The sequence below is a fragment of the Pan paniscus genome, chromosome 18 (assembly GCF_029289425.2).
Source record: "Pan paniscus chromosome 18, NHGRI_mPanPan1-v2.0_pri, whole genome shotgun sequence".
NCBI lineage: Eukaryota > Metazoa > Chordata > Mammalia > Primates > Hominidae > Pan > Pan paniscus.
Window position 1 is genome coordinate 100,181,331 of NC_073267.2, and position 23,411 is coordinate 100,204,741.

Here is a 23,411-nt window from a genome sequence, read left to right on the forward strand (position 1 = left end):
ATAAAAATATCAATTCTCACCTAGTAAGTGCAGTACTTATTAAAAGTCCAGTGAAAATCTGTTGGAACAATACAAAGTGTCTCAAAAATCCATTTCAAAACTCAAGCAAATTTTAAAAAGAAAACAGAACTGTGGAAGAGAAGTCAATGCTTTCTAGAAAAGAAATTGGAACGCATCGTAAACTTTTGGATAATTAAACAATGAATAATTTGACTAAGTTGACAGAAAATGGAACAAAAAGCACAGTCAAGAATTAGATAGAGAATAGAGGGGGCAGCCAAGATGGCCGAATAGGAACAGCTCCGGTCTACAGCTCCCAGCATGAGCGATGCAGAAGATGGGTGATTTCTGCATTTCCATCTGAGGTACTGGGTTCATCTCACTAGGGAGTGCCAGACAGTGGGCACAGGACAGTGGGTGCAGTGCACTGTGCATGAGCCAAAGCAGGGTGAGGCATTGCCTCACTTAGGAAGTGCAAACGGTCAGGGAGTTCCCTTTCCTAGTCAAAGAAAGGGGTGACAGATGGCACCTGGAAAATCAGATCACTCCCACCCGAATACTGCGCTTTTCCAATGGGCTTAAAAAACGGCACAGCAGGAGATTATATCCCACACATGGCTCAGAGGGTCCTATGCCCACAGAGTCTCTCTGATTGCTAGCACAGTGGTCTGAGATCAAACTGCAAGGCAGCAGCAACGCTGGGGGAGGGGTGCCTGCCATTGCCTAGGTTTGCTTAGGTAAACAAAGCAGCCCAGCCAGGAAGCTCGAACTGGGTGGAGCCCACCACAGCTCAAGGAGGCCTGCCTGCCTCTGTAGGCTCCACCTCTGGGGGCAGGGCACAGACAAACAAAAGGCAGCAATAACCTCTGCAGACTTAAATGTCCCTGTCTGACAGCTTTGAAGACAGCAGTGGTTCTCCCAGCATGCAGCTGGAGATCTCAGAATGGGCAGACTGTCTCCTCAAGTGGGCCCCTGACCCATGACCCCCAAGCAGCGTAACTGGGAGGCACCCCCCAGTAGGGGCAGACTGACACCTCACATGGCCGGATACTCCTCTGAGACAAAACTTCCAGAAGAATGATCAGACAGCAGCATCCACGGTTCACAAAAATCCGCTGTTCTGCAGCCACTGCTGCTGATACCCAGGCAAACAGGGTCTGGAGTGGACCTCTAGCAAACTCCAACAGACCTGCAGCTGAGGGTCCTGTCTGTTAGAAGGAAAACTAACAAACAGAAAGGACATCCACACCAAAAACCCATCTGTACATCACCATCATCAAAGACCAAAAGTAGATAAAACCACAAAGATGGGGAAAAACAGAGCAGAAAAACTGGAAACTCTAAAAAGCAGAGCACCTCTCCTCCTCCAAATGAACGCAGTTCCTCACCAGCAATGGAACAAAGCTGGACGGAGAATGACTTTGACGAGTTGAGAGAAGAAGGCTTCAGACGATCAAAGTACTCTGAGCTACAGGAGGAAATGCAAACCAAAGGCAAAGAAGTTAAAAACTTTGAAAAAAATTTAGATGAATGTATAACTAGAAAAATCAATACAGAGAAGTGCTTAAAGGAGCTGATGGAGCTGAAAGCCAAGGCTCGAGAACTACATGAAGAATGCGGAAGCCTCAGGAGCCGATGAGATCAACTGGAAGAAAGGGTATCAGTGATGGAAGATGAAATGAATGAAATGAAGTGAGAAGGGAAGTTTAGAGAAAAAAGAATAAAAAGAAATGAACAAAGCCTCCAAGAAATATGGGACTATGTGAAAAGATCAAATCTACGTCTGATTGGTGTACCTGAAAGCGATGGGGAGAATGGAACCAAGTTGGAAAACACTCTGCAGGATATTATCCAGGAGAAATTCCCCAATCTAGCAAGGCAGGCCAACATTCAGATTCAGGAAATACAGAGAACACCACAAATATACTCCTCGAGAAGAGCAACTCCAAGACACATAATTGTCAGATTCACCAAAGTTGAAATGAAGGAAAAAATGTTAAGGGCAGCCAGAGAGAAAGGTCGGATTACCCACAAAGGGAAGCACATCAGACTAACAGCGGATCTCTCGGCAGAAACTCTACAAGCCAGAAGAAAGTGGGGGCCAATATTCACCACTCTTAAAGAAAAGAATTTTCAACCCAGAATTTCATATCCAGCCAAACTAAGCTTCATAAGTGAAGGAGAAATAAAATACTTTACAGAGAAGCAAATGCTGAGAGATTTTGTCACCACCAGGCCTGCCCTAAAAGAGCTCCTGAAGGAAGCACTAAAGATGGAAAGGAACAACCGGTACCAGCCACTGCAAAATCATGCCAAAATGTAAAGACCATCGAGACTAGGAAGAAACTGCATCAACTAATGAGCAGAATAACCAGCTAACATCATAAGGACAGGATCAAATTCACACATGACAATATTAACTTTAAATGTAAATGGACTAAATGCTCCAATTAGAAGACACAGACTGGCAAATTGGATAAAGAGTCAAGACCCATCAGTGTGCTGTATTCAGGAAACCCATCTCACATGCAGAGACACACATAAGCTCAAAATAAAAGGATGGAGGAAGATCTACCAAGCAAATGGAAAACAAAAAAGGCAGGGGTTGCAATCCTAGTCTCTGATAAAACAGACTTTAAACCAACAAAGATCAAAAGAGACAAAGAAGGCCATTACATAATGGTAAAGGGATCAATTCAACAAGAAGAGCTAACTATCCTAAATATATATGCACCCAATACAGGAGCACCCAGATTCATAAAGGAAGTCCTGAGTGACCTACAAAGAAACTTAGACTCCCACACAATAATAATGGGAGACTTTAACACCCCACTGTCAACATTAGACAGATCAATGAGACACAAAGTTAGCAAGGATACCCAGGAATTGAACTCAGCTCTGCACCAAGTGGACCTAATGGACATCTACAGAACTCTCCACCGCAAATCAACAGAATATACATTTTTTTCAGCACCACACCACACCTATTCCGAAATTAAGCACAGAGTCGGAAGTAAAGCTCTCCTCAGCAAATGTAAAAGAACAGAAATTATAATAAACTGTCTCTCAGACCACAGTGCAATCAAACAAGAACTCAGGATTAAGAATCTCACTCAAAACCGCTCAACTACATGGAAACTGAACAACCTGCTCCCGAATGACTACTGGGTGCGTAACTAAATGAAGGCAGAAATAAAGATGTTCTTGGAAACTAATGAGAACAAAGACACAACATACCAGACACATTCAAAGCAGTGTGTAGAGGGAAATTTATAGCACAAAATGCCCACAAGAGAAAGCAGGAAAGATCCAAAATTGACACCCTAACATCATAATTAAAAGAACTAGAAAGGAAAGAGCAAACACATTCAAAAGCTAGCAGAAGGCAAGAAATAACTAAAATCAGAGCAGAACTGAAGGAAATAGAGACACAAAAAACCCTTCAAAAATTAATGAATCCAGGAGCTGGTTTTTTGAAAGGATCAACAAAATTAATAGACTGCTAGCAAGACTAATAAAGAAAAAAAGAGAGAAGAATCAAATAGATGCAATAAAAAATGATAAAGGGGATATCACCACTGATCCCACAGCAATACAAACTACCATCAGAGAATACTACAAACACCTCTATGCAAATAAACTAGAAAATCTAGAAGAAATGGATAAATTCCTCGACACATACACCCTCCCAAGACTAAACCAGGAAGAAGTTGAATCTGAATAGACCAATAACAGGATCTGAAATTGTGGCAATAATCAATAGCTTACCAACCAAAAAGAGTCCAGGACTAGATGGATTCACAGCCGAATTCTACCAGAGGTACACCGAGGAGCTGGTACCATTCCTTCTGAAACTATTCCAATCAATAGAAAAAGAGGGAATCCTCCCTAACTCATTTTATGAGGCCAGCATCATCCTGATACCAAAGCCGGGCAGAGACACAACCAAAAAAGAGAATTTTAGACCAATATCCTTGATGAACATTGATGCAAAAATCCTCAATAAACTACTGGCAAACCAAATCCAGCAGCACATCAAAAAGCTTATCCACCATGATCCAGTGGGCTTCATCCCTGGGATGCAAGGCTGGTTCAATATACACAAATCAGTAAATGTAATCCAGCATATAAACAGAACCAAAGACAAAAACCACATGTTTATCTCAACAGATGCAGAAAAGGCCTATGACAAAATTCAACAACCCTTCATGCTAAAAACTGTCAATAAATTAGGTATTGATGGGACGTATCTCAAAATAATAAGAGTTATCTATGACAAACCCACAGCCAATATCATACTGAATGGGCAAAAACTGGAAGCATTCTCTTTGAAAACTGGCACAAGACAGGAATGCCCTCTCTCACCACTCCTATTCAACATAGTGTTGGAAGTTCTGGCCAGGGCAATTAGGCAGGAGAAGGAAATAAAGGGTATTCAGTTAGGAAAAGAGGAAGTCAAATTGTCCCTGTTTGCAGACGACATGAATGTATATCTAGAAAACCCCATTGTCTCAGCCCAAAATCTCCTTAAGCTGATAAGCAACTTCAGCAAAGTCTCAGGATACAAAATCAATGTACAAAAATCACAAGCATTCTTATACACCAATAACAGACAAACAGAGAGCCAAATCATGAGTGAACTCCCATTCACAATTGCTTCAAAGAGAATCAAATACCTAGGAATCCAACTTACAAGGGATGTGAAGGACCTCTTTAAGGAGAACTACAAACCACTGCTCAATGAAATAAAAGAGGATACAAAGAAATGGAAGAACATTCCATGCTCATGGGTAGGAAGAATCAATATCATGAAAATGGCCATACTGCCCAAGGTAATTTATAGATTCAATGCCATCCCCATCAAGCTACCAATGACTTTCTTCACAGAATTGGAAAAAACTACTTTAAAGTTCATATGGAACCACAAAAGAGCCCGCATCGCCAAGTCAATCCTAAGCCAAAAGAACAAAGCTGGAGGCATCACGCTACCTGACTTCAAACTATACTACAAGGCTACAGTAACCAAAACAGCATGGTACTGGTACCAAAACAGAGATATAGATCAATGGAATGGAACAGAGCCCTCAGAAATGATGCCGCATATCTACAACTATCTGATCTTTGACAAACCTGAGAAAAACAAGCAATGGGGAAAGGATTCCCTATTTAATAAATGGTGCTGGGAAAACTGGCTAGCCATATGTAGAAAGCTGAAACTGGATCCCTTCCTTACACCTTATACAAAAATTAATTCAAGATGGATTAAAGACTTACATGTTATACCTAAAACCATAAAAACCCTAGAAGAAAACCTAGGCATTACCATTCAGGACATAGGCATGGGCAAGGACTTCATGTCCAAAACACCAAAAGCAATGGCAACAAAAGCCAGAATTGACAAATGGGATCTAATTAAACTAAACAGCTTCTGCACAGCAAAAGAAACTACCATCAGAGTGAAGAGGCAACCTACAAAATGGGAGAAAAATTTCACAACCTACTCATCTGACAAAGGGCTAATATCCAGAATCTACAATGAACTCAAACAAATTTACAAGAAAAAAACAAACAACCCCATCAAAAAGTGGGCGAAGGACATGAACAGACACTTCTCAAAAGAAGACATTTATGCAGCCAAAAAACACGTGAAAAAATGCTCACCATCACTGGCCATCAGAGAAATCCAAATCAAAACCACAATGAGATACCATCTCACTCCAGTTAGAATGGCAATTATTAAAAAGTCAGGAAACAACAGGTGCTAGAGAGGATGTGGCGAAATAGGAACACTTTTACACTGTTGGTAGGACTGTAAACTAGTTCAACCATTGTGGAAGACAGTGTGGCGATTCCTCAGGGATCTAGAACTAGAAATACCATTTGACCCAGCCATCCCATTACTGGGTATATACCCAAAGGACTATAAATCATGCTGCTATAAAGACACATGCACACGTATGTTTATTGCGGCATTATTCACAATAGCAAAGACTTGGAACCAACCCAAATGTCCAACAATGATAGACTGGATTAAGAAAATGTGGCACATATACACCATGGAATACTATGCAGCCATAAAAAATGATGAGTTCATGTCCTTTGTAGGGACATGGATGAAATTGGAAATCGTCATTCTCAGTAAACTATCACAAGGACAAAAATACCAAACACCGCATGTTCTCACTCATAGGTGGGAATTGAACAATGAGAACACATGGACACAGGAAGGGGAACATCACACTCTGGGGCCTGTTGTGGGGTGGGGGGTGGGGGAGGGATAGCATTAGGAGATATACCTAATGCTAAATGACAAGTTAATGGGTGCAGCACACCCACATGGCACATGTATACATATGTAACTAACCTGCACATTGTTCACATGTACCCTAAAATTTAAAGTATAATAATAATAATAATAATGAAGAATTAGATACATATTAGAAAATGTAGTGTATGAAAAAGAAAGCATTATAATTATGTAGGAAAATGAAGGATTTTTAAGACGTGATAGGATTCAATAGTTGTTCAACATGTTATTCAACATTGAAAACAGATTTGTTAATGTGTTAGCATAATCTTACAGCAAAATAAGTTCTAGATGTTAAGAAAGCTTAAATATAAAAGTATGATTATAAAATTTTAATAAAATACTTATAAATTAACTTTTAAAATTGGAGATTAAGAAGGCCTTTTAAGTTTAGTCCAAATTTAGAAACTAGGTTCCATTTTTATAGTACTTCATGAACAGAACACGATTAAACCTGCCTGTTGCTGTAGGATTGGGAAGCAGTGCTTCTCAGTCTCAGCTGATGAGAATGTGAAGTGTGCTGTCTTTCCAGAGAGCAAAAGAGTAATAGAAGTAAACAGTCTTTTAACTGACATAGCAATCTAATCTCATGGAATTAATTGTAAGAAAATAAGCAGACAAATGGAAAAAAAGTATTTGTAAAGTCAGTTTACTTTGATTATGAGTATTCTCTATCATTGTAAATGGAAACATTTTTCAAAAATGAGGGACTGATGAGGTAAGTAAATGGATAAATTCATACAATGTAGGCTTTACTAATGATTTTTAAGTCCATGTTAATTAGGATGGAAAGAACATCAATAAATCGAAGAAATAGTTATACAGTATAAATTTTTTATGTTAAGGGGATCAAATATCCTTTTGTATGAGCAAATATTCAACATTTACTCTAAATTTCTGTAGGTAGTGGGATTTTAAATAATTTTATGTATGTTTTTCCCCAACTTGATTTAATCTACTTTACAAGTATCATTTATTGTATTTCAAATTTAAAAACGAGATGTATCAAACTTGATGGAGGGAAAAGGAAAATTTATATAGATGCAACTTCCAATACACAGTATAATGCAATGTGACAGAGCACTGGGGCCAACTGTTTGTGTTTGCATCATCAGATCCTCCATTTACTAGCTGCGTTCTAGGGTGAGTTACTGACCTGCATGGTGCCTCTGTTTCTTCATCTGTAACAGATACTAAGAGTTACTGCCTCACATAGCTGTTTTGAGGATTAAATGAGGTGAAACAAGGATCATCAGAAAGTGCTCTGGCATACAGTAAATGCTAAATATGTGTTATCTATTATTATAATTTTGATGATATTCAGGAAAGAGACCTAGAGTTTTTCAGATTGGGAGCAGTGATTGAATTCCTCTGGCAAAAATAAAGCCAGTATGCTTTTTCTTATGTAAGTAGGAATGGAATAACCAGTACACAGACATTATTTTTATGATCCTAATCTTCAGAGAGAAAAGAGATAGAAGATTCAAAGTCCTTCACATACCACTTTCACAAAAATACAAGTACTTTTGAAGAATATTCTGTGGTCATCTTGTAATACAATTTTAACTGTAAGAATAAGACCAGAAGAATGTAAGAAACTTGGGTGAAAATTATTCAAATAAGTGAGCTAACAAAATATAATGGAGAAAGTAAAAGAAGTAGGCTGTGGGGAGCAAAAACGGGGGAATAATAGCACTTTGGGAGGCCGAGGCGGGTGGAACACCTGAGGTAGGTCAGGAGTTCGAGACCAGCCTGGCCAACATGGCAAAATCCCGTCTCTACTAAAAATACAAAAATTAGCTGGGTATGGTGGCAGATGCCTGTAATCCCAGCTACTTGGGAGGCTGAGGCAGGGGAATCGCTTGAACCTGGGAGGCAGAGGTTGCAGTGAGCCAAGATCGCACCACTGCACTCCAGCCTGCACAACAAGAGTGAAACCTCATCTCAAAATATTAATAAAAAAGCGGGTGGGGGGATAATTATGCAACCTGATGCTGGAGAATTAAAGAGTGGGCATCCTACCTACCGGTACAGGAGTTGGTTTCATCCTCAGCAGCTTCACAGGATAAGAAACACAGACAGATTTACTTCTTTTTAGATTTGTCGTTACATCTCAAGACACATAGTTATAAATAGCTCTTATCTTTAGGAATGAAACAAATTAGCAGGACTGGGAATAATGAACGGTGTTCATTCTGCTATTGGCTTTGTGTAGATATTAGGTCTTTCACGCACATTGTTTTTCCCAAGGGTTAAGAACCATGACATGCAGAACAGAGTAATAGAAAAATTGAACAATTCTGTGTGATGAGCAGTAATTATGTGACTCTGACAATATTTTTTTAAATTTGGGAATAATAGTTAAACATTGAATTATTGAAAGTTGTTAACATCACTCATTCTATCTGTTTGGTATCAATATCAGGTTAAAGATCAACTACCACCTTTATGGACCCTTAACTGCTCCCCCCATTTAGAATTTTGAGAAATCATGAATTCGCATTTGAAAAATACAGGAGTGTTGACAATAGAGTGCATATAAACTCAAAAATTTCACTTGGAATTTAATTACCAAAATCATTTCATATGAAATTCTGGAGCCAAAAAGTTTTTGTTTTATGGAAACAAGGCAATGTATGTTCATGAGTTAAGTATACTTAAATGGTGTTCTTCACAGTCTTCCAAAACTATTTAGTAAACCTCAGGGTAACTTACCTTGGGCTTCATTGCAAGATTTCTTTTACTTTCATCCATGCAGGTATTGCTTTGGATCTTTTTGGTGAAGAAATGATTCACGTTCTGTCTAAAGGAAAGAAGCTATTTAATTAGCATTGATTTGTTTTCTGGTGACATCTGCTTCCAGGGTATCAGTCCTTTTTGGCCATAATGACAAAGCTTTTTATGGCAAATATATTGGTCAACCCTATTTTCATAAGGTAGGAAATAGCAGATTACAAAATAAGGAGAGTATAATGACTGTGAGAAAAATAAGAATATAGTATAGCAGGTCCATGAATAACATCATTTCATTCAACATTGTTTCGTTATAATGTTGTTGAGAAAAAAGCTGATTCCTGGACAGAGCCACTGTGTGTGTGGAGTTTGGATGGTCTTCATTTAGAAGTTAGATGTTTTGTACCAAAACTATGCCACATGATTTTAACTCTTGTTTATATCCATTTATCTATGGTAAAATCGATTTCATTATGGGTCATTTCACTTAAAGTTGCAGTTTCCAAGAAACTTCTGACATTACAGACTTACTGTACAGTGTATAAAGTGTGAATTGTGTATAAGAGGAAAAAAATCAAGACAAAAAATAGGCAGAAACAACATATGAGAGCTAGGGTATATTTTTTATTTGTGAAATTGAGACCACAAATATTTATTGTTTAGCCAGATCTAAACATAGGGTAGGAGTGGAATAGGTTCATATTAAGGAATTAAAGACACAGCCTCTATTGACTGCATATTTCTCTTCCTTGTGATAGTAATCCAAATTATAAGAAAGAGGCAATGTGAATACATAATTCTGTGATTTATTGTTATCTCTACTGAGTTGACCAAAGTCAGCAGGAGTGACGTTGCTGGAAAAAGGGGTCCCAATCCAGACCCCATGAGATGGTTCTTGGATCTTCTGCAGGAAGGAATTCAAAGCGAGTTGCAGAGTCCAGTGGGAAAAGGTAGTTTATTGAAACCTACTCAGATGCACAATAGGGTGTCCTCAGAAAGCAAGAGGAGGAATGCCTCTTCTTTGTTTTAAACTGTTCTTAAATAGGGGTCTTACCTATATAAAAAAATAAGTTATGTCTCCATGCGGGTGGGCTGACAGCGTGACAAAATTTAGTACTTTGTTGATTTAAAGCAAATTATTTTTGGCATTTTAGGGCATAAGTACATGAAAGCATTAATATATCTTCAAAGCATATATTGTTATGCGATATTGAGACACCTGAACATTCTGCTGTCATAAGAGTTTGTCCTCACAGGCATCACTAAATTTTTGCCTTAGCCATAAACATCTTGTGACCATGGGTCATGACTGCAAGAAATGTGCCTTGCTATTTTTCAGATGGAGTTGGCTTGAAAATGGTGTCACCCTGCTCTTCTATGCTCCTGTTTCCCTAAGAGTGATCTGTTTTATTTGGCTGATAGTTTAGAAATCTGAAAGTTTGGATTTATATATTAATATTGCATAAATATTAAATAAAATATTTGATTACTTTTTTCTCGAAGAAATACTTTTTACCCTCACAGCCTTTGTTGCAAGCTTAATGAATATTTTCTTCTTCATAAGCATAGTATTACAACTTCAGCTCTCCCCATCCTTCCAACAACTACTAAGCATAAATTTTATCCCCATTTTCCTTTGCATACATGTTACACTTTCTTCAATGCTTAATAACCTCTAAACATCTGGTACCACTTTCAGTATTTTGATCACAAATACTTTTGTGTTCAAGCCATGCATTAGTGTCAGTTCAGGTATTCTGTGATTCAGCAACCATGGCAGAATTTTAAGATCTTTCCTCTGGGAAATATCTGTGAAGGAAAATGCTAAAGGGAAAATGAGGATGGAGAAAGGGATCAGTAGTAGGCAGAGAAAGTCTTCATAACAAAATGCCAGTGTAGCTTGGTGAAAGAAGAGGGGAAAGGAAGAAGAGTTGGGTGGAGTGCAGCTCTGAAAGTCTCTACCAGGTTGATGGGAGTTCCATGGCAAAAATTTCCCCTTTGAGGAATTCCGCATTGGGTAGGAATTGCCTGGCTCTTGCACAGCCACTGTTGTCGATTATTGAGTCGGAACAGTCTGGCGACAATGTGGCTTGAGTAAATACTGCTGTGGAAATTAAAACAGCAAAAAGTAGCTGTCAGCCAACGACACTCCTCAAAGCAAGTTCTACCTTGAAAGGAGGTATGGGTGGGGGCACTACTATGGCCAAGTGCAGTTTTAGCTATGCCCTTCCTATTATACTGTGGACTGCGTTCCATCTTTACTTAACTGGCCAGGCCTTCTAATAAAAGAAAATATTAGTGTTGTAAGGAAGCATGTTCCAATCTTAGTAGGGGAAAGTTTCCAGCATTGTATCATTAACTATAACTTGTGCTGGTGATATTTGGTAAATTCCTTTATCAGATTGAGTGATTTTTTTCTATGCTTACATTTCTAAGAATTTTATCATGAAAGTGTGTTCAATTTTATCACATGCTTTTTCTGTATATATTGAGATATTTATATGATTTCTCCTTTTACTTAATCTGGTGATTGATTTCCAATTGTTAATTCAACCTTGCACTTAATTTTTCATAATATATTATTATATACTGTTTCAGTTTTGTTACTGTTTATTATTTTTGTATCTATGTTCATGAGAGTGAATGGCCCATACTTTATCTTTCTTATATCTTTGTCTGGCTTTCATGTTGAATCTATGCTAACTTTATAAGTGAAAAGGCAAAAAGAGTTAACAGCTGGTTTAAAACCCATTCTCCCTAATTCATGGATATCCTGCCAGAAAGAAAAATATAGAAGGCTAGATAGAAATGACCTAGTCAAACCCCTTGCAAACATGATAATTGGGCTTCCTGATGGTATTTGCTATTAAAAATAGGTGAAGCGTCTTCATCTGTGGAATTCTTTTAGCAAGAAACTATCTAGTTTAGCAGGAAACTACCTAGTTTGCTACTGCTAAATCAGCCTGGAAGTTATGACTTTATTGGGTAGAGGCAGCTGGAAAGTATCAGTGTTATCTACATAATTATCAGAGTAAAAGTTGAAGATGTGTCATGATCAAGTCAAGTTCCCTTTCTGAAAGTAATGTCATTATGCATCCTTGTAGTCCAGTCTTCATTTGTTGTATCTGGCTCAGGGTGCCTCCTAAAATAGTGTGAACAAACCTAGGAAATCATGTTGATGGTCTCGGAATTCTCCCTGCTTCATCTGTGTCTTGCAGCTGACTGTAGCCTTTGAATTTTTTTTTTTTTTTTTTTTGAGTTGGAATCTCACCCAGGCTGGAGTGTGGTGGCATGATCTTGGCTCACTGCAACCTCTGCCTACCTGGTTCAAGCAATTCTCCTGCCTCAGCCTCCTGAGTAGCTGGGATTACAGGTGCCCACCACCACGCCCAGCTAATTTTTGTATTTTTGTAGAGATGGGGTTTCACCATGTTGGCCAGGCTGGTCTCGAACTCCTGATATCAGGTGATCCACTTGCCTCGGCCTCCCAAAATGCTGGGATTACAGGTGTGAGCCACCGCGCCTGGCTGTCTTTGAATTATTAATAAAGTTTGGATATTGGATGATATTCCTGACAATTCTGTTACTTCAGCCCCCTAAAGAAGCGGTTTTTCTTCTTCTCAAGTTGAGTTAATGTAAAATAATTTGTTTCTTTCTTAAATATTTCAAAGTATTCACAAGTGAAGGCATTTAGACCTGTAGGGTTTTTTTTTGTTTGTTTTGTTTTTGTTTTGTCTTGTTTTGTTTTGTTTTGTGGAATGTTTTATTGGTCAGGTACAGTTAGCAAAGAAGAAACACATGTTATTTGAACAGACAGAATTTAGTATAAGAATTAACCTGGTATATAGGTGTTAATTGGGTGTCTGAAAGTATAAAAGGAGAACTCTACATTATCAGGGAAGTAACAACTATAGGAAGAAACTACCAGCCCTAGGGCTGAGGGAATAAAAGGGAAGACATTGGGATTATTGAAATTTCTCTAATGGGTAAGGGGATCCTATGGAGCTGAAACTCAGGCCTCTTGGAAAGAGTGGATCTTGGCTACTAGTTGTTTCTGTGAACTCAGAGAAGAAGCACCACAGGTCTGTGACCCTGAAATTTGAAGACAGGGTGACAGCATGCTGGTGCCGTTATCTCCGAGAGAGCATGATGAGAGTAGTTCTGCAGCTGCAGGAAAAACTATAGCCTGGATTAAGCTCTTGCCATGGGGACAAACTATTTTTGTAAATGGTAGGCACAGCAAGCCGACTCAAACAGGAAGGAGCAAACCCCTCCCTCCTGCTTTAACCTCACAGTCTCCTTGTAGCATGCCTTATTGTCAAAGCATGACATGGAGTCAGATGGGAAACAAGTACATGGTTTGCGGAGTCCCAGCATCAGAAAGTTGACCAAAGAAGAGTGATTTTTGAGCTAGATACAATAATAATTGGTACAGCAACTGTTTTAATTGTAATTGTAATTTGTTTAATAGATATAGGAGCATTAAGATATTCTTGCTTTATTAGCTAGCCTTTTGGTAGTTATTTTCTTATTTTGTATTTAATAAAAAATATTAACATTAATTACAAATTTTGGCATGGAATTTGTATAAAATGTCATATTGCAATATTTTTAAAGACTGTAGCATCCATAGAGTGGTATTCTTATTCTTGGCTTTGGTTATTTGTCTCTGTCTTCTTTCCTTCTTGATCAGTCTTGAAAATGTAGTATCAATTTTGTCAGTCTTTTGAAATAATCATTTTTGGTTTTTTGATGTTTTAAATTTTAAAATAAAAATAATTTATGCTTTTATTATTTATTTTTTCTACTTTTTGTAGGTTAACTTTCTTGGAATGGATATTTGGGTTATTGATACACATCTTTTCTTTTAAAAAATATATGCATATATAATAATGCCCCTGCACGTATGACTGCAGCAACACACCATAAATACTATATTTATTGTATTTTCATTATTCAGTTCAAATTTTAAAAATTCCATTGTGATTCTTTTTGAAAAATGAATTACTTAGAAATAAATTGTGTTCAAAAACAGCCAAGCCAAAAGCAAAATCAGAAATGCAATTTCATTCACATTTACCACAAAAATAATAAAATACCTAAGAATACAGCTAACCAGTAAGGCAAAAGAGCTTCACCATGAGAATTACAAAACACTGCTCAAAAAAATCAGAGATGACACAAACAAATGGAAAAATATTTCATGCTTATGGATAAGAAGAATCAATATTATTAAAATGGCCATACTCTCCAAAGAAATTTACAGATTTAATGGTACTCCTATCAAGCTACTGATGACATTCTTCACAGAATTAGAAAAAACAACTTTTTTTTTTTTTGAGACTGAGTCTTGCTCTGTTGCCCAGGCTGGAGTACAGTGGTGTGGTCTCAGTTCACTGCAAACTCTGCCTCCCAGGTTCATGCCATTCTCCTGCCTCAGCCTCCCAAGTAGCTGGGACTACAGGTGCCCACCACCACACCCAGCTAATTTTTTTGTACTTTTAGAAGAGACAGGGTTTCACCATGTTAGCCAGGATGGTCTCAATCTCCTGACCTCATGATCCACCTGCCTCAGCCTCCCAAAGTGCTGGGATTACAGGCATGAGCCACCATGCCCGGCCTAGAAAAAACAATTTTAAAACTCAAATGGAACCAAAAAAGCACCCAAATAGCCAAGGCAATCCAAGGCAAAAAGAACAAAGCTGGAGGCATCATGTTACCCAACTTCAAACTATACTACAGGGCTACAGTACTCAAAACAGCATGGTATTTGTACAAAAACAGGCACACAGACCAATGGAACAGAATAGAGAGTCCAGAAATAAGGCTGCACACATAACTATTGAGTACTAAGCTGAGTATTTGGAAGATGAAATAATCTATTTTTAAAATATCTTTGTTAGATCAGTTATATTGTCATCATGAGCCCTTTAATTTATTGGCACAGAGATAATTAGTTTGTCATTATTAACTTGTTAGGTATTTGTATAGATATGAGAATGAAAAAGTTATGATGTTCCACAGTGCATGGAATAAATTAGAAATTAAGATATTATAAATATGTGTAGATATAATTTTATCCAGCAAAGGATACATATCATCTAAAGGTATATAATATGCTTTATTATACAAGCTATTTTAAAATATCATGTTATGTTGACATAATTGTCCTTGCCCATTCTAACCCTAAAATGAAACAAACTATATGCATGTTTCTTCTCTCTATATTTTACTATTTATATGTATCAAATGTATTATATATATGTGTTTATATATAAAAATACACATACGTGTATTTTTAGGAGAGGGATGTCAGGCGAGGTATCCTTACAAAGCGGACTGTTTATTAGGTATATAGCCCAGAACTACATAGCTTATCTGAACTTTGCAGTGAATGAATGGATAGTTGTGTTGTGTTGCTTTTATTGATGGTTTCTCCTTGGCTTTCTTCTCATCAGTATAAATTTCTTTATTTTTGAAACAATAAATCCTTCTTCTCCACACTCACAGCTATCTTATCTTATTTCTTATGGTAAAGTAAAACTACAATTATAAAAATCATTTCTTTACTGAGATAATAATGTTTCAAAGGATTGCAACTCTTCACTCTGTGTGTTCAAGGGAAACTACATTTACAGTAACAATTAAGACTTGAAAACTCATGTTTTCTTTTCTTGTAAATTTGTTTAAGTTCCTTATAGATGCTGGATATTAGACCTTTGTTGGATGCATAGTTTGCAAAAATTTTCTCCCATTCTTTAGGTTGTCTGTTTACTCTGTTGATAGTTTCTTTTGCTGTGCAGAAGCTCTTTAGTTTAATTAGATCCCATTTGTCAATTTTTGCTTTTGTTGCAATTGGTTTTGGTGTCTTCATTATGAAATCTTTGGCTGTGCCTATGTCCTGAATGGTATGGCCTAGGACACGAACATGTCTTTTCAAAAGAAGACATACATGTGGCCAACAATCATATGAAAAAAAGGTAGACATCACTAATCATTAGAAAAATGTAAATCAAAACCAGAATGAGACACCATCTCACACCGGTCAGAATGGCTATTATTAAAAGGTCAAAAAACAATAGATGCTGGCAAGGTTGCGGAGTAAAAAGAGCACTTACATACTATTGGTGGGAGTGTGGCAAGGTTGTGGAGTAAAAGGAGCACTTACTTACTATTGGTGGGAGTGTGGCAAGGTTGTGGAGTAAAAGGAGCACTTACATACTATTGGTGGGAGTGTGGCAAGGTTGTGGAGTAAAAGGAGCACTTACTTACTATTGGTGGGAGTGTGGCAAGGTTGTGGAGTAAAAGGAGCACTTACATACTATTGGTGGGAGTGTAAATTAGTTCAACCATTGTGGAAGACAATGTGATGATTTTTCAAAAACACGAAGACAAAACCACCATTTCACCCAGCAATCCCATTACTAGATATATACCCAAAGGAATATAAATTATTCTATTATAAAGATACAGGCACGTGCATGTTCACTGAAGCACCATTCACAATAGCAAAGACATCGAATCAACCTAAATGCCCATCTATGATAGACAGGATAAAAAAATGTGGTACATTTACACCATGGAATCCTCTGCAGTCATAAAAAAGAATGAGATCATGTCCTTTTTCAGGAACATGGGTGGAGCTGGAGGCTATTATCCTTAGCAAACTAATGTAGGTTCAGATAACCAAATACTACAAGTTCTCACTTACAAGTGGGAAGTAAATGATGAGAACACATAGACACATAGAGGTGAACAACAGACACTGGGGCCTACTGAAGGGTGGAGGATAGGAGGAGATAGAGAAACAGGAAAATAACTAATGGATACTAGGTTAAATACCTAGGTGATAAAATAGTCTGTACAACAAACCCCATGACACAAGTTTACCTATGGAACAAACCTACACAGGTACCCCTGAACTTAAAAGTTAAAGACTTGAAAACTTAAAGGGATTGTGTCATGAAGGATGGGGCAATAATACTATGGTTTGATCCATTTATCATTTTGTTTTCTAAGTAGATGCAGACCACTCAAATATCATCAGCACCCTCTCTAGCTAAGTTAGAATTAGGATGATATATCATGTATTTTTAAAAACAGGAATAGTGATAACTAGCTCAAAGTGGTTTTGTAAGTAATGCATAATCTAGGTAAAAAGCTTTGCACAGTATTGAAAACATAGGTACTGTTTAATGAATTATGGCAATTATTTTTACAATTATTGTCATTGCTATCATCTGATAATTTTTTAACATATACAAAGAAATATTTAGGCAGAATTATTATTTTGCCCAGCTGGTAAGAATCTAAATGTTAGGTTCATAAACATATTTTTATAATGGAAAAATCAAACATCTGGCCTACTAATAGCTTACAGATATGAATAAGTAGTAATATCCAAAGTTCAGTTTACAGTTCAAAATGCAGTCAAACTGGGGTGCACACAGTGAATTTTCTGATTACATATCTAAAAATTATCCCTTAAGTGCAAATGCTGATTTAACAGTCTCTTTATGGCATTCTTAATCTCTTTATTTCTCAGTGTGTAAATGGCTGGATTCAGGAGAGGTGTGATTACTGTGTAAAACACTGCAAGAAACTTGTCCACCCAAGTGATGCTGAGTGGCCACAGATAGATAAAGATGCAGGGTCCAAAAAACAGCAACACCACTGTGATGTGGGAAGTACAGGTAGAGAGTGCCTTCGATGCCCCATCTTTAGAGTGAAGGCGCAGACTTAATAAGATATAGGTATAGGAAATCAGCAAGAGAATGAAGCAACTTGTTGCCAAAGTCCCACTGTTGGCATTTATCACTGTTCCCAGAGTATGAGTATCCATGCAGGCTAGTTTGATCACCAAAGATATATCACAGAAAAAGCTATCTACTACTCTAGATCCACAGAAGGGCAGATCCAAAATCACTGCCAGTTGACTCATGGCATGCACAAAGCCAATGATCCATGATATCAAAACTAGCCAGATGCACTTTTTTCTGTCCATGATGCTGGAGTAATGGAGTGGCTTGCAGATGGCCACATAACGGTCGTAGGCCATTGTCACGAGAAGCACCATCTCACCCCCTCCAAAGAAATGCACACAGAGGATCTGACTCATACAGCCTGCAAAGGAAATGGTCTTATTTTCCTTTAAAAAGTCTGTGGTTAATTTAGGAGTGGTTACTGAGGAAAGGCAACAGTCAACAAATGAGAGGTTGGCTAAGAGAAAGTACATGGGGGAATGGAGACGGAGATCAGTGATGATGAGTAGTACAACAGAGGTGTTACCCACAGCAGTCATCAGGTAGAGTACAGAAAATGGCAGAAAGAGGAGTGTCTGCAACTCCCTTGAATCACAAAGTCCCTGAAACATAAACTCAGACATGGCAGACTGGTTTGCTTCTTCCATTTAGTACAGTATGTTCTAATGGACCTAAAGAAAAAGAGATGAACTAAGAACTTCTAGAATAGAAATAACTTAATGTCAGGTACTAGTGAGCAGATCAATATGTTTCATGTACAAAACTGAAATCTTAGCATTGTGCTAAACTCAAAATTGAAAACAAATATTTCTTGAATTTAGACGTGTGTTCAGCCTTGTGACTAAGAAAGGGAACTAGCTGGGTGTAGAAGGGTAGGTCAAAAACTTTACACATTAAAAGTACAGCTCTTATAGGCATCAAAAATTTATTATCTGACTAAAAATATCAGTAGTAAATGCTCTTCATAAATAATTTCTTCAAGCTTTGAGTCTACCTCTCCTTCAGGGAATCAGAGAGACTTGTCTTCAGTGCATAGCTCTAAAATAAAGCTACTTGGAGGTTCTTTATTTTATTAGGGTGAAACCAGGGCACAAACTAAAGCTACGTTTATGATCAAAACACATATTTCTCAGAAATAAATTTATTTCTAAGTGCATATGTATGTGCACACTGAATTGAACCAGTCTATTACAAACCATAGGAAAAACTGTCTAACAAATAGTTTGAGAAATGACATTTATGTTCCAAAAAACACCTCAGGTGTTGACTATACATTTATAGCATTATGTACTTCCTCGCATTTTGAATTTCCCCATGAGAAGTTATGTCTGCGAAATTATATAGTTTTTGGCCTGAGTAATGCCACTTATTGTCATTCGTTGACTGGCCCTTGACTCTCACTGATAGGAGAGATTAATTTTTTAAGATCAGCTTAAATGATGGATATGTGAAAGCTACTTTTAGTCTTGACTGTCCTTCATGAGAGAAAATATAAAATATAAGTTCATGTGTATTTAAACTATCCATCTGTGATTTAAATTGACATCTGTGGAGATATTCATATTTTCCATAAGGCAGAAATCGAAGACCTTTTTGCCAATTAATTCCCCTATCCGTCCCTTCTTTCTTCTCTCTTTTCTTGGACCCTCTCTCCTTTCCTTCTTTTAACCTTTTTTCCTTTCTTCTTTTCTCCTTTTCTTTCTTCCTTTGTCATTTTTTATCTCCTTCTTTCTACTTTTTTCCTTGACCTTTTTCAGACTGTAAACTGGACAATTAAAATTGATTGATTAGCATATATTATGTATCACATGATATGTACACACATATTATGTCTGTGTTAAGTACTTTAAAAATATATTTCAATGCTCATAGCTTTGTCATTTTCCAGATGTGAAAGCTTGACATCTCCGAGTCATGAAGCTAGAAGGTAGCAAATCTCGAATATAGGCTGAGGTCTGTTTGACTCCAAAGCATCCAATATAACTTTCCTACTAGAAATGGCTTTCTGACAGGAATCCTGATTTTAAGAAGATTAAGAAAATTAACCAGATTTGCAAAATAAGGCATTTTGTTTTATGAAGAGGTAATCCAGATGAATAAATGTGAATGATCAATAAAAATAGGCAAGGTTATGTTTTTATTTAAACCATTTCAATGTCATTGATTGTTTTCAAATTGGACTGTACTTCACCCTGTTCATGTGAGTGACTGAGTTTTTCTGCATTTGTTATTTTTGTCAAATGAGAGAACAGCCAAAATCTCCCTCAAATTAAAAAATGTCAGGGTAAGTTGAATAGCCTGTATAAACCATTCTTTCCAAACTTGGGTGTTTGGGAATTTCCGAGATTGTAAAAAGACTGTGCTTTTAGTTGGTGTTTGAGACTGCTGTAAGAGTCCCAGACATTAGTTGGGAGAAAAAAAGCCTATAACATTTTCAGTAAGCACATAAACTAAATAACAGAATACTAAGATACATATGGTGGTATAAAAAATACTATAGAAAACAGAAAATAGTTTTAAATTAGTGGATGAGATGAAGTAAAAGTTCAAAAATCAGGTAGCTTGTGATATACTTACCCTCTAAGAATCACCTCTGAAAGAAGATCCTTCTAGACTGATAAGGCTTACTCAAGATTCTATCCTAAGTTTGAAATGAAGTCCAACTTGTTTTCTGCAGTGACCAGTGTGGGTGACAGTGCATCCACCTCAGTGTGGCATATATACACTGTAAAGAGTAGTCTCTGGGTTGGAAACTTTCCAACTCTGTGTTTTAGACAGAGCCAAGTGTTTGGGAAGACTTTTGCTGTCCTCAGGGATCCTTAGCTTCCAACTTGCCCTGAATTGAAGACATTGTGTAATACTGAACCCTTTTCAATGCTAGTTCAAGTTAGAACAGTTAAATACAACTAAAAATTTAAGATTAGAAAGTTTAATCTAAAGATAAAAGTGTTGGCCATGAGATGAAGACATTGGGATCCCTTATACATTGATGGTGGCACTGTAGAGTGGTACAGCAACTAGAGAAAACAGCGTGGAATTTCCTCGAAAAACTAAATATAGAACTACTCTATGACACAGTAATCCCACCACTGGATATACAGCCAAAGGAAATGAAATCAATATGTCGAAGACATATCTACACTCCCATGTTCATTGCAGAATTAGTCACAATAGCCAAGATATGAAAACTACCCAAGTGTCCATGGACAGATGAATCAATTAGAAATGTGGTATATACATACAATGGGATATTTTTCCACCTTAAGAAGAAAGGAAATGCTGCCATTTGCAAGAACATGGATGAACCTTAAGGTCATTATACAGCGTGAAATGAGCCAGTCATAGTAAGACAAATACTGCATGATTCTACCTATATGAGATATCTAAAATAGTAAAACTCATAGAAGCAGAGAATACAATAGTGGTTTCCAGGGGTTCAGGAAGTGGGAGAATAGGGAGGTATCTGATGGGTATACTCAATTGAATAAGTTGTAGAGATATGCTGTACGACAAAATGCCTATAGTTAACCACATGGTATTGCATACTTCAAAATCTGTTCAGAGGGTAATTATCATGTTAAATGTTTCTACAAAACCAAGAAACAAAACCCAAAAGAATAAAAATAAGCACCCCAAACACAAGAAACCACACACAAGCAAAGACAGACACAAGGAAACTTTGGAGGCACTGGATACATCTATTGTTTTGATTGTGGTGATGATATTATAGGTGTTTGCATATGTCCAAACTCATCAAAATGTGTGCTTTAAATATATGCAGCTTATGGACATCAATTAAAACTCAATAAATCTGTTAAAGTAAAATGGTTCTATTATTCTGTCCATTAGAAGGATATAACACTCTTTTGTTTGGCCTGAATCTACCATGTCATAAAATTGAAATAAGATAGTAAATTCCAGTTCCAGCAGAAGTTAGGTGAGTTATGTGGATGGGAAGGTGACAGCTACCTCAACATTGGCACTTCACCACTGTGCTCATGATTTAAGGGCCTACATGAACTTCTGCTTCTTGTTTAATGATGAGATTTAAATAATTTAGATCTCATTATTTTCAGGGTTTCTTTGAGCAGAGTTCTGAAAATTAGCAATTTGAGTATAAAACCAGATTATGAACATTTTGTAAGTGATAATTCACAACTTTATTAAAGAAAAAAGATATTAATGCATTCTAATTTAATGATTTAAACAATTCATTAGATGTGTTTGGAGAAAATGTTGAAGGCCTCTTTGTCTCTCCTCACTCTTGTCCACTCTTGGATATAACAACTACTAAGCTTGGAGTGCATCCTTCTATTACTGTTTGTATCAGTAGTGAGAAGTATACATACCAACATATATCAGTGGTGATTTTTCTTTATCTTCTTTTTGGTTGATATTTTTAATTAATTAGATCTGAAAAGCTATGCTTATTAAGTCCTCATTTGTTTCCTTTATCCTTCCCTTGCTGTTCCTATCCACCCACCCTCCTTTACTTGATCTCTCTCTCTGCCTCCCATTCTTTTGTTATCTCTTTCATTTTCAGGTCTCAAATCATTTAAATGAATTTATTTGCTCTGCCCAGCCACGACATGATCTGAGGTCTAGAGATCATAATTTCCTAGTCAGAGACATAAGGATTCAATGCTTATTCACTTGCTGGGATACTCTAAAAACACTTTCCAGTACTATCTCATTTAATCATGATAACATGTAGACTCATTTACAGAAGAGAAAACAGGATAAAAGAGGCTAAGTGACTTGTCCATGGCACACTGCTACTAAGTGAGGGGCCTGGGGAAGAATGTTGGTTTCCACGAGAGCTGGAGGGAGTACATGATTTCTATGAATCTTAACACAATAAGATTTTTTAATGCAATAAATTAATTCCTTTCATTTTGTGTTTTGTAACTTATAATTTAATATTTGCTCATTTTTATTAAGGCATAATTAACATGTAATAAAACTAAAGCCTTTCAGTATATAGTTCTGCAGTTACACATAGACATTTAGGTAAACATCATATTATCAGAGTATGTGATAGTCTTATTACACCCCAAATTTTCCTAAATCTCCTGTGGTTCTTTGTAGTCAATCACCACCATATCCCTGACTTAGGCAACCACTGATCTGTTTTATATTCCTGTAAGTTTGCCTTTCCTCTTTTGAAATTTTATCTTTATTGTATATTTTTAAGGTGTACAATATGATGTTTATATATGTATAGTGAAATGATTGCTATATTCAAACAAATTAACATATCTGTCACCTTACATAGATACCTCTTTATGGTAAGAGCACCTAAAATTTTCTCTTCGGAAATTATCAGTATGTAATACTATATTATTAACTATAGTCCTCATGTGGTACATCTCTAGATTTATTCATCTTACCTCCCTGCAAATTTGTAACCTTTGACCTACTTCTCCCTATTCCCTTCCTCTCCCTCCTTGCAATAACTACAGTTCTACTCTGTTCCTATTTACTGTTTTTTTTATTTTAGGTTTCACATATAAGTGAGATCATACAGTAATTTTCTTTTTGTGTCTGGCTTATTTCATTTGGCATAATGTCCTCAAGTTTCATCCATGTTGTCACAAATGACAGTATAT

General features: G+C 37.0%; 1 protein-coding gene across 1 annotated transcript; it reads right to left on the bottom strand.

The window, feature by feature from the left end:
* Positions 1–17,510: 17,510 nt before the first annotated feature.
* On the bottom strand, positions 17,511–18,449 carry LOC134729389 (olfactory receptor 4K15-like). Its single transcript, XM_063598102.1, has one exon. The coding sequence runs from the start codon at positions 18,447–18,449 to the stop codon at positions 17,511–17,513; it is 939 nt and encodes a 312-aa protein (XP_063454172.1).
* Between the last annotated feature and the right edge of the window lie 4,962 nt (positions 18,450–23,411).

Coding starts and splice junctions, on each gene's coding strand:
- LOC134729389 (XM_063598102.1), bottom strand. CDS start 18,449: ATGGAAGAAGCAAACCAGTCTGCCATGTCTGAGTTTATGTTTCAGGGA.